We start from the raw sequence: 10,866 nt of genomic DNA on the forward strand, positions 1-10,866 counted from the left end.
GATGACGGAGGTGGTCTCTAGGTTTGCCTTTGCCTTGCCAAGTTTCTGGGGGAACAGCATCAAATTCTATCTCTTCACTTGGCCGTGGATATATGAAAGCAGGGTGTCTTTGCGTAGTTGAACCATGGCTACCATGTCCCCATTGTGGTAAACTACAAGTTTGCTCTAGTTTGAAGCCTGCTTTTCGAAGTTTAGGCTGAAAACTCCTGATATGTATCAAACCTAATTTGACAAAATAGAGTTGCCATCGACCTGAGATAGCAATACTTTCATCTGCCCCGGTTTATGCGTTTTATTGAACTCTTGATAGGGTTCTTGATAGTAAAGGTCAGATCATCTGGAGCATTTCAAACATTGGGGCGAAAAAGAGTTCGTGACCTCATGGTGGATATATTGAAGAATGGCTTCTGCAGTATCCTAGAATAAGAGAAACACGTATTTCAACTCTTCACGAGTGGTATGATCAATATCGGTAACCGGAGCACAAGGATATATCGAATGTTTTCAAGTGATAGCATACATCGCTGCTATTCATTATGCGCATTTCCAATGGTTCACAGGCCCAAGCCCCTAGTGAGATCAAGATCAAGTGGCCTAGGCTTAACACAACAATCACGGTGAAGATGAAGGATGCAAATCCAACACTCGTTAGTTTGCTCGGCAGTGCCCTGCCATATCGCTCCCTCCAGACCCATGCCGTTGTTGCCGGCGACCAACTATATCACTTGGTTCCGTTAGAGCAGCTGATTGTGAATGGACCCTCCTATCGGCCAAAGAGACCTATTGCTAACTCTGCGAAGTGTACACCTGCCGATAAGAAAGCCCCTGATAGGGCCAAGGAGCCTGATGGCTCAGTCTTTCTCTCGTCATTTCAGCATTTTGTGATCAAGTACGGCGAGGTTACCGAGCATCAGCCGGTGGCTACATGCGGTAAGGTTATTGATGAAGATATGGAGAAACTGCGCTGGGTTGCGGATGAAATTTGGAAATTCCAGTGTGAGACCAGAAAACACCCTATCGAGGTAGTTCTCTGGGACGCCTCCAAGCCTGAGCCGGATCCTGATAAACTGGACATTTTCAAAGGTCAGAGAGCTGGTGTGAGTAAGCAGGTAAAGAATCTCGTTCATGAGATTCATACCGAGGTATGTTCAACGGTTCTTGATTGATGACTTCAGCTAAAAGTGACGATCCAGACGCAGAAGTATTGGTCAGATATTTCAGAAGGAATAGAGCGAACGCACCATGGTAAGGCGCCAGAAAGGCCCGGATCAAAGGATTCGTACCTCGGTGCCATGGTATTTTCTAACAGTGTGGTGCGGACGCTGGGCTACCACATTCTTGACAATATTATAAAGCTAGCGTTTACGCGTCCTGAATTTACCCTGGGGCATTTGATAGTACTTTTCCGAGACTTCATCCCATCGATAACGGATTTCGTTGCTCATTTAGGAGCGGAATATGTGAATGACAGTTACGAGAGGATTGACAGACTCATCAAAGAGAAGGTCGAGAGCAATCCTAACCAGGAAGAGGCACGTGAGGACTTTCTTGCAATGATCAGCGCATTGGGCTTCTATGTCAACCTTCTCAACGCTCAAAACCTCCACATGTTTCCCTGGAGGCATGCGAAGGAGTACCCTATTGGTTAAAGCTCGCAGACAAAGCGATTCTACGGTCTTGACTGGTCTTGGTTTTCTTGGGAATCCCTCTCGTCCAGGGTTATGGATCCCTCTAGGCGATCGGCAGTATGCCCAAATAAATTTTTATGATATACTTATCAAAGATGAATTGGAGTAAATCATATTCCCCTATGCTTCCTGTCCCAACGCATTGTCTTGAAAGTCTTAGGCTTCTCAAAATTCAGTGGGACCTTTGAAGTACACCTAACCGGCGCCATCCGAAGTTTCGCACTTTATGCTCAAACTTCCCGCTTATGCCTTTAAAAAATCAAGACAGACTTGCCAAATCTTGGTCTGTAACTATCAAGTGTGTCTCCAATCTTGTTTTGGCCGAAACTCAAACCCGTTTTCTCTCGATTAGCCGGTGCAAAACCCTGTGGCGATGATACGAGAATAAAGTATATACCTACAGCTAATCTAAGCAGCATGTCGTTGGTGAGATCATTCTTCCGACATATATTGCCTTCAAGAAGTTCAGTGCGAGATAACGCGGAAGTTATCAGAGATACTTGGCTGTCTCTCATCGAGAAGGGATTTTCATAGCAACGTATCTGGACTTTACCGAACGAAGATCGTCGAGGTGCATTGGGCCGATGCCCACTGGAACATGGTAACTATCTCATTGAGTCTCTTCCCCTTTACGGGCAAGCTTTGTTCTTCATCACACCATAGAATGGCATTGCCGTTGCTTATCCCCACTTAATGATCTGCGACATATTGTTCACATTCCTTGCTGCGTGCTTCCGTCGCGGCCTGGTCTTCCCAGCCTGTTATAATCATTGTAGCTACTGCTTAAACTTCCGATTGAGGCGGTGGGTGGCAATGTCAGAGGAAGTCTAGATCAAGATAGATTGCCATACCAAATCGCCATGGTCGACCAGACAATCACGCTGAGGCATAGTTGTCCGCATACATAATGACTGTACTTCCCCTTTACGATCTGTGGAATGCATGTGAGAAGCCTATTCTAGTCGTATCACTCAATAACTACCGGAAATATGCACATTATCTGGCGCGACACGGCAGAAGAAGCCGAGTACGAAGCTGCGCGCCTCCGAGGAATTTTCACAAAAGACATACCGCCATATTACCCACTCGCCATTGTTCAAGCAAGATCAACAAGTGACGTAATAAAGACCATCAAATTAGCGAAGCAGAAAGATTGCCAGGTGGCAGTGCGTGCCGGCGGACATTCGCACCCTGTATGGAGTCTTCATCCGAACTCCATCTTGCTTGACTTGGGTTATTGGAAGGAGGTGGACATTGATGAAGAGACAAACATTGTTAGAGCAACTCCTGCTGTTACCAGCGGGGAGATAAGCAAATATCTGAATAAACGCGGCCTCTTCTTCACGGTTGCTCATCATCCGGATGTTGGTCTGGGTGGGTATATGCTGCAGGGTGGTTCGGGATGGAATTATCGGGTAAGTACTCCCCGCTGTGGTGTTCTTGTGTTTCTCGCTAATGCGTACAGAGACTGGGCTGGGCCTGTGAAAGCCTTGAAGCAGTTGAAGTCGTGACTGCAAACGGCAAGCTGCTTCTCTGCAATCGTCTGCAGAATCAGGAGCTCTACTGGGCGGCGAGGGGTGCAGGGCCTGGTGAGTTACGCTTGTCACCTACTAATATCTGGGGCTGATTTACTTTCCAGCCTTTCCTGGCATTGTCACGAATTTCTATCTACAAGCATCACCCTACAACGCTGATGGGGTGAGGTCCTCTGGATACGTCTACCCTGGCCACCGGTATCGCGAGATCTTCACCTGGGCACAATCGATGGTAGCGAAAACATCTTCCAACATAGACATACTCATGCTAGCAACACATCCGGATTCGAACGACGACGTCTGTCTGACGGTGCAGTTTTTCGCGATGGAGAAGTCATACTCGGACGCAGAACAGGCCCTTCGCATTGCTGAAGAGACACGGCCTACTGGCACTGTCTCGGAATGGTTCTGCAGGGAAGATAGTATCGACAACCAATACGCAGAGATCAAGAAAAGTAGTCCACCGGGCTATTACTACTTTACGGACAACGTTTTGCTGAACAAGGACTGTGACGCTATCACGGTACTCCAGGAAGCATTTCTGACGTTACCACCAGGCAAGTCGTGGGCTGGCTGGATGCCCAGGTTTCCAAGCAGTGATCATGCGATACCGGGGATGGTGAAAGGAATACAGGCAAACCATTACTTTGTGATCCATCTGATTTGCGAGGATGCGGTCACTGCAAAGGGGTATAAGAAACGTCTGCAGGATATAATGCAGAGAATCGGACCACACGCAGTTGGTCACTATTTGGGTGATACGGATCTGAAGGACGATCCGAAGAGGTACTGGGGGGAAGAGAACACTAGACGCCTGATGCGGGTTCGACATCACTGGGATCCGGATGGACTTTTCACGGCAACGCATAATGGACCAGCATGATTTGGCTCAATGGGAGTTCAAAAAAAATAATAAAAAAGAAGAGAACGATACATACAACAGAAGGGATTCGCTGGTGGTCACCCACCCAACTACTAACCTCCCGGCGTGTGGCTTGAGTACGGCTGAGCGGACGGGAAGCCCTATTTTCCACACCCTGTGGTCGTATGTACTTATCATCTGTTTCAACAGGGTTATATAGAGCATTTCATGAATATTCGATCTACACCCCACTGCATTATTCTGCTTGAAGCTCTGACCACCCAACCTACAGTGCTCACACCACCAGATGCTCCTTGAACCACGCAACTGCTGCATTCTTCCCCCTCTCCATCGCCGCCCGTTCCCCAGGCTGGTTCTCATCACCACGAAGAAAACACGAATGCTCCACCCCAGGGAAATGCTGATAGTCGAAAACCACCTTCCGCCGTTGCAGCGTCTCAAAGGTATACGACTTCAGCTCCGCCGTATACTGAGCATCAATCTCCGGCGCCAGCACCTGCACCGGCACCACCACATTCTCGATATCCTCTTTGACCAATAACGACGGATGCCCAAAGGAGATACAATCCACCAAGGGATCCTTCGCATGCTCTTCCGCGCCCAGCCGCAACGACGCCCACCCGCCGTAGCAGTAACCGACCGCGCCGACGCGGCGGAACCCTAACTCATGACGCAGCCGCCGTGCAGAGTCAAAGATCTCGGGCTCGCGCTGTGTGCGCCCGTTGCGGGACAGGAACGCCGGTAGATCGAGGCGGGAGAATTGGTTCGTGTTGAGCAGCTCGAAGTCGAGGACCTCGCCGCCGAAGAAATCGGGGACGAAGACTGTGGCGTTGATTTCGGTGGCGAAGTGGTCCGCTAAGAGACGGACGTTGGGGAAGGTCCAGCCATATAAATCGGCGATGAAGAGGATGGCAATGTCCGGGTTCGAGCCGGTGATGTACACGGCATTCGGGCCAAGCGTGTCTGTGCGTCCGGTTGGGGTGCCGTTCCAGCGGAAGCCTTTGATACAGCAGTCTGAGATGGACATTTTGTGTGTTAGGATACAATGTGTCTCAGTATGGAGGTTGCAGGTGTGAGTTCTGCAGCTATGGATAAAATGGTCTTTTTATAGCAATGGCAGGAGTTATCGGGGTTATGGCAGTCGAGCTGGAGCAGTAGTCAACTACTTAGTTAACTAACCAACTGGTCAGTTACCCCTCCGCTGAGTCACCATGAGCTGACAAATTGATGGCGAGATTCGGCTTCAACTGAGGACGAAGTCCGACTGGTTTCAAGGACAGTCGCTTTGTCATAACGTTGATCTGCATCACCTCTTTCTGAAGCTGGGAATCCCGGACTACGCCAATCACTGCTTTGCTGGGAAGCAACTGACTGCTTGGCCGGGGAGGTTTCCGAGGGAGGCACTCCAGCAATACTTGGTTAAGCAGTCATTGGCGGCTACTATCAAGTAAAAAGAATGTTTGAGATAGTAACGCACAGAATAAATACTATTACTTGATAACTTATATATTATATATTCTACAACTAGGCTTTGTAAGAGGTATAAATTTGGGTCAAAGTATTTATTGGGTGATACAACAAAGATAATGCGGTCCCACTGTATGTTAATTGCCGCCTTCACCCAGATTCAGTCAAGCAGTCTGCAAATATGAAGATCGATATGCAAGCCAGAAGCATTGTTGTAGCAATTAGAGCCAAGAAGGTAAGAAGACTACCAATGAAACAGGAGAAACAAGCAGTCAATCAAAAACCTGCGTGTGCAGAAGAGGGTGGTGAATTCGCAGATTCTTGCTGGGCGGTCGCGGCCGATAGCAACCTTACACTCAGCTTTGGCTTTGTTTCAGGGCATTGTATAGTCCTGTCTCTGATAATGATATACACTTGAGGAAAGTCATGGACATATCGGAGACTAACAAGCCGAAACTTTATTAGCGCTCGGGCCGATAACTCCGTCTCCTGCGTGACTATAAATATAAACTGACAGTTTATGAAACATATCTTGATAATTCAGTGAGACAGTGTGGTAACAGCTAGTCGCCACCATCTAAGCTTCAATCACCATGGGAGCAATTCCTTCAGATACTATCCCTTTGGTCATTGTTGGGTATGGACGCCCTATTGGCGTCAAGTTCATGCCCCCCTTATTCGAGGGTACCCCGTACAGAATGGTGTCATTCTTGGATCTTGTCTCCTCGAGGGAGCCATTCCGCTACTCCGCACACAACATGGGTGTCGTTCTAGAAACGCTGCATCCCCGTCCCAAGGCTTTCGTGGTCGGTATTGCCATCGATCCTTCTCTCTGTGAAGAGATGGAGGAGGTTTGGAAGAGTTATGTCGAGAACGTTTTAAAACCAGAATCTGAACATGGGGAGTGGGAGAAAAACGCCTTCGTTCCAGTAAATTCCAGCATTCCAGCATTGGCATTAATCCCAGCTAAGCGTCGCTAATAATGACCACAGCTACCTCGCACACACTATGTGGATCCTACGCAAGTAACAAGACCGCCAGCAAATTTTGGATGGGAAGCAGAGATGTTTCGACAGCTAGACAGTGTTTTTAGGCCGGAGAGGATTGGAAAGGGGGATCACAAAACGGTTCCAGACAATTGAGAGGTAGTTAGAAGTTGCTGTTGTGCGCCGACTGTGATATTACAGACGTTTGTCCGTTCTGAGGAACACTGAGTTACATTCAGTCGGGCTGACGAATAGATCCAACTGTACAGAACATGACGACGGTGATCCTTTCGCCGCTCTCGAAACTCCTGTCGATATTGTCCAAGATCTGCGCGACTTGGCTGAGGAATGGAAGCAATGAAGGTGCAGGTGTCCAATAAAGATGTTAGGCTTTCTTGGAAAAGCCTCAGGTAAAAGATAGCTTTGTATATAACTAAGTAACAAATCATGATAGATGAGGAGGCTATAATCATTTGAGATGAGGCAGGAGTATTTATTGGCTGGACTGGCTGTATACAACAAACGAAGATTCAGTATGTAAGTTATCGCTATTCAGATTTACAATACTTACAATCACACTAACTCACCAGTTCTCTTACTATGTAGTCCAAAGGGTCATATAAAGTCCCGACAACCTCTGCTTAGTTACTCACTTTCCCGCAAAAAGTGAAGAACCATTAACATACCATATAGAAAAGGAGATTTCCCGTTAGCTTGGCAGAGCACTCATTACCAGGCCAGCTGTCATAGAGGAATGAGGTATATCACAGCTTGCAACTTGTGGAGGCTCGGTAATCGGTTAAATACCGGGGCGATTGCTCACTCGGCTGACTTCGGGATACAGCCACCGTCGCAATTTCTGCATGTTCGTGAAGACAATTAGATTATCGCCTAAAATAAAGTTAAGCTTCGTCAGGTATACATGTGTCAAACAGAGATTTTGATCCATGTGAAACTGAATACGATATGATTGGATTGATAATCAGGGGAAATATCAGACCATCAATGCAGCCGTCAGGAGAAGCGGGAATTTATCGGGAATTTGTCGGCACTGCAGCCTTGAATGCGGGGATAGAGTCATGTCGATCACACAATGTCGCACCACGACAAGCCGGCACAAAGTCCTGAAGAACCATATAGAGCAGTGGTATTGCAGTCGACAAAGATACAGATACCAAATCAGTTTTCCACAACCATCGCTACCATGCGCTCTACAGGGTATCTTCTTACCCTTTCCGCGGCCTTCCAAGTGGCTCAAGCCGCTGTGACAGCCAACAACAGCCAACTGCTGACCTGGTGGCATAACACCGGCGAAATCAACACTCAGACCCCGGTTGCCGATGGCAATGTGCGTCAGTCGGGTCTGTACTCCGTCCAGGTCCAGACTACTCCGGCTTCAAGCAGCCCCTACTACGATTCCTTTGTCTATCTGGCCATTCCCGGTAATGGCATGTCGGACCAATTGCAGTATACTCAGGGCTACAACCAGACCCAGGCATGGACTTCCTTTCTCTATTCCCGTGACGCCACGGTGAAAATTAGCCGGAATGGTTCTTCTGCCAACAGCAATGTTGTCATCCGTCCTACCACACTGAACTTCCCAGTGAGATACGACAACCAGAGCGTTTACATCACAGTTCCATACAATCCCACTGGGTACCGCTTCTCGGTCGAATTCGACGATGATCTGATCTCCTTGGCACCCAGTGGTGCGAGAGAACCTGAGAGTGCACTCCTGATTTTTGCCAGCCCGTTCGAGAACTCCTCGACCAAGCCCCAGCCAGGCTCGCCCAACACCATCGCTCCGGCACCAGGACGAGTCCTCGGTCTCAACACAACCACTGCTTCAACAGTCGTCTTCAACCCGGGCGTCTACTACTTCACGGGTCAAGACCACATGGTACTCAGCTCCAGTGTGACTTGGGTTTACTTCTCCCCTGGCGCCTATGTGAAAGGCGCGGTGGAGTTCCTGTCCACCGCATCGGAGGTCAAAGCCAGCGGCCATGGTGTTCTTTCCGGAGAGCAGTACGTCTGGTATGCCGACCCTGACGAAGGATACCAAAAGGCCAGCGGTGCCAACAATAACGGACTACGAATGTGGCGCGGGACCTTGGGCAACAGCAGCCAGACATTCGTTCTGAACGGTGTCACTGTTAGCGCCCCTCCCTTCAACAGCATGGACTGGACTGGAAACAGCCTGGACCTGATTACTTGCCGAGTCGATGATTACAAACAGGTCGGCGCGTTCTACGGTCAGACTGACGGATTGGAAATGTATCCCGGCACCATTCTCCAGGATGTGTTCTACCACACCGACGACGACGGCCTGAAGATGTATTACTCGAACGTGACCGCGCGGAACATCGTCATGTGGAAGGAGAGCGTGGCTCCGGTGGTCGAGTTTGGATGGACGCCCAGAAACACGGAGAATGTTCTCTTTGACAAAGTTGATGTGATCCATCAGGCATATGCGAATGCCGAAAACAACCCTGGTATATTCGGCGCTGTCAACAACTACCTGTACGCCCCGGACGGTCTTTCTTCCAACCATTCAACGGGCAACAGCAACATGACAGTCCGAAACATCACCTGGTCGAATTTCCGAGCGGAGGGTTCTTCTTCCGCTCTCTTCCGCATCAACCCAATTCAGAATTTGGACAATATCTCTATCAAGAATGTGTCTATTGAGTCCTTCGAGCCTTTGTCTATCAATACCACGGAGAGTTGGATGCCGGTGTGGTATGACCTCAACAACGGAAAGCAGATCACCGTGACCGACTTTTCGATCGAGGGCTTCACTGTTGGAAATACCACCATCACCGCGAGCAATGCTGCCAGTGTGGGACGGATTGATGGCGTTGATCCGGCTTATGCAGGATCTGTCCATTATATAGATTAATCTGGAAAGCTGTAGCGGCTTGTGGCATGTACCAAGAACTTGGATAAACTAGCCCATTAATGGGAGTCACCCTGTGTATGCTAGGTCCGGACTCCACTGGTCGAACAGTCATTCTATTCAAAGACACCAACAAAAGTAAACCTTTGCTCTTCAGAACTATCGCTAAACTCAAAAAACCTGAAGACCTTTGAGCATAGTTTCAAGCAATCCACTCAAGTGTTAAACCACACAACAGGAAACGCTGCATACCTATCAAAGTCAACAAACAACATCCTCCCGAGTATAAAAACAACCACACCCATAACAAAAGCTGTAGCTTGCACCCTCCAAAACCGGGCCTGCGAAACCACATGAAAGCTGTTCCAGGCATCCCGAATCCCAAGCGAAGCATTTTCTCTCACCTTGGGATCCAAAGACACGAGCGGCTCATCATCATCGGGCAGCATCGAGGCCGCCACGCGGATAAACGCTGCGCGGGCCGGAAGGGCGACCAATGCCTCCATCAGCTTGGGAAAGATGGCTACAAAGCTAATCGCGAGTCCGCGCGTTGCTTTCGGTTCTAGATGCGTTCCGCGTGCCTCAAACATGTCTTGTTCGATATCTGCGATCCTTGCGGCTTTGAGAAGTTCTGCTTGGAGGGAAACAGCAGTGGAAAAGACCAGCCAGCACGCGAGAACCTCGATAAATAGGAAGGGGGCGACTCGAATCCAGTTCCAGATTTTCGTTGGCAGTCGCTGGTAAAAGGACTTTGGGGATGGCTTGGTAAGGACTATGTGAACCCAGAGGATTTGTAGATTTGCCAGTATGGCGGCGTAGATTGCGGAGCGGAGTTTCTCTTGCCATGGTGTTACGCTGTGGATAGGAAATAGCACAGGTAATATGCTGGTTTTGATCATGTCATGGAGCAGGAAGATAAATGCTCCTCGCATGTAATACCAGCGGCCACAATGGGTGCGTAGGCACTGGAGAGTGGCGCGTAGCGAATTGGTCGTGCGAATAGTCTCTCTTGTGCCGCGATGCGCGGAGTTGCATTCCGGGGGAGTAGGGGCTTCGAGGACGGTGATTGTACCGATGATCATGCCATACGTGTAGTGGATCTGTGGTTCGGTCAGTATTCGCATTGTGGAGCACTAGAGGTGGAATGCATGCCACCCATGATAGTACAACTAAAGCTATTTGTAATAGCACCAAGATGGGGTTTAGTAGAGAAGACATTTGGGAGATTGCAATGTGTAGCCTCATAAGAGGGGCGAAGGCTGATTTATAATGCCCGGCTAAATCATGCGCGTCTAACGAGCTTTACCGAGAACCCTGCTGAGGGTTTAGTAGCCTTGATACTACTGTAAGTTGGTCTCAATACTGGGGTTATATTAGTGGCCTGTGTGGTCAACTCGGATGGAGACGCGCT

General features: G+C 48.8%; 7 protein-coding genes across 7 annotated transcripts; 5 read left to right on the forward strand and 2 right to left on the reverse strand.

The window, feature by feature from the left end:
• Positions 1-536: 536 nt before the first annotated feature.
• Positions 537-1,649, forward strand: ASPBRDRAFT_129539 (uncharacterized protein; the record flags this gene model as incomplete). Its single annotated transcript, XM_067618148.1, has 2 exons — positions 537-1,142; positions 1,194-1,649. 2 exons carry the CDS (start codon positions 537-539, stop codon positions 1,647-1,649), a joined length of 1,062 nt encoding a protein of 353 aa, XP_067477344.1.
• Positions 1,650-2,677: 1,028 nt separating this feature from the next.
• On the forward strand, positions 2,678-4,106 carry ASPBRDRAFT_129645 (uncharacterized protein; the record flags this gene model as incomplete). The annotated part of the gene is made up of 3 exons (XM_067618157.1): positions 2,678-3,052; positions 3,154-3,277; positions 3,328-4,106. The coding sequence occupies 3 exons, from the start codon at positions 2,678-2,680 to the stop codon at positions 4,104-4,106; spliced, it is 1,278 nt and encodes a 425-aa protein (XP_067477345.1).
• Positions 4,107-4,192: 86 nt separating this feature from the next.
• Positions 4,193-5,242, reverse strand: ASPBRDRAFT_45422 (dienelactone hydrolase family protein). The gene has a single exon (XM_067625398.1). The coding sequence runs from the start codon at positions 5,131-5,133 to the stop codon at positions 4,381-4,383; it is 753 nt and encodes a 250-aa protein (XP_067477346.1). The 5' UTR covers positions 5,134-5,242; the 3' UTR covers positions 4,193-4,380.
• A 390-nt stretch (positions 5,243-5,632) lies between these two features.
• ASPBRDRAFT_650868 (uncharacterized protein) lies at positions 5,633-6,044 on the forward strand. The gene has a single exon (XM_067628510.1). The coding sequence runs from the start codon at positions 5,755-5,757 to the stop codon at positions 5,989-5,991; it is 237 nt and encodes a 78-aa protein (XP_067477347.1). The 5' UTR covers positions 5,633-5,754; the 3' UTR covers positions 5,992-6,044.
• Positions 6,045-6,126: 82 nt separating this feature from the next.
• ASPBRDRAFT_45423 (uncharacterized protein) lies at positions 6,127-7,087 on the forward strand. Its single transcript, XM_067625399.1, has 2 exons — positions 6,127-6,502; positions 6,566-7,087. Exons 1-2 carry the CDS (start codon positions 6,167-6,169, stop codon positions 6,713-6,715), a joined length of 486 nt encoding a protein of 161 aa, XP_067477348.1. The 5' UTR covers positions 6,127-6,166; the 3' UTR covers positions 6,716-7,087.
• A 372-nt stretch (positions 7,088-7,459) lies between these two features.
• On the forward strand, positions 7,460-9,637 carry ASPBRDRAFT_45424 (uncharacterized protein). The gene has a single exon (XM_067625400.1). It carries the CDS (start codon positions 7,653-7,655, stop codon positions 9,456-9,458), a length of 1,806 nt encoding a protein of 601 aa, XP_067477349.1. The 5' UTR covers positions 7,460-7,652; the 3' UTR covers positions 9,459-9,637.
• A 33-nt stretch (positions 9,638-9,670) lies between these two features.
• On the reverse strand, positions 9,671-10,579 carry ASPBRDRAFT_31977 (uncharacterized protein; the record flags this gene model as incomplete). Its single annotated transcript, XM_067622965.1, has 1 exon — positions 9,671-10,579. The coding sequence occupies one exon, from the start codon at positions 10,577-10,579 to the stop codon at positions 9,671-9,673; it is 909 nt and encodes a 302-aa protein (XP_067477350.1).
• Between the last annotated feature and the right edge of the window lie 287 nt (positions 10,580-10,866).

Source organism: Aspergillus brasiliensis (genome assembly GCF_001889945.1).
Source record: "Aspergillus brasiliensis CBS 101740 unplaced genomic scaffold ASPBRscaffold_9, whole genome shotgun sequence".
NCBI classification, from domain to species: domain Eukaryota; kingdom Fungi; phylum Ascomycota; class Eurotiomycetes; order Eurotiales; family Aspergillaceae; genus Aspergillus; species Aspergillus brasiliensis.

Coding starts and splice junctions, on each gene's coding strand:
- ASPBRDRAFT_45422 (XM_067625398.1), bottom strand. CDS start 5,133: ATGTCCATCTCAGACTGCTGTATCAAAGGCTTCCGCTGGAACGGCACC.
- ASPBRDRAFT_650868 (XM_067628510.1), top strand. CDS start 5,755: ATGAAGATCGATATGCAAGCCAGAAGCATTGTTGTAGCAATTAGAGCC.
- ASPBRDRAFT_45423 (XM_067625399.1), top strand. CDS start 6,167: ATGGGAGCAATTCCTTCAGATACTATCCCTTTGGTCATTGTTGGGTAT. Junction 6,503..6,565: donor AGAAAAACGCCTTCGTTCCA/GTAAATTCCAGC, acceptor TAATGACCACAG/CTACCTCGCACACACTATGT.
- ASPBRDRAFT_45424 (XM_067625400.1), top strand. CDS start 7,653: ATGTCGCACCACGACAAGCCGGCACAAAGTCCTGAAGAACCATATAGA.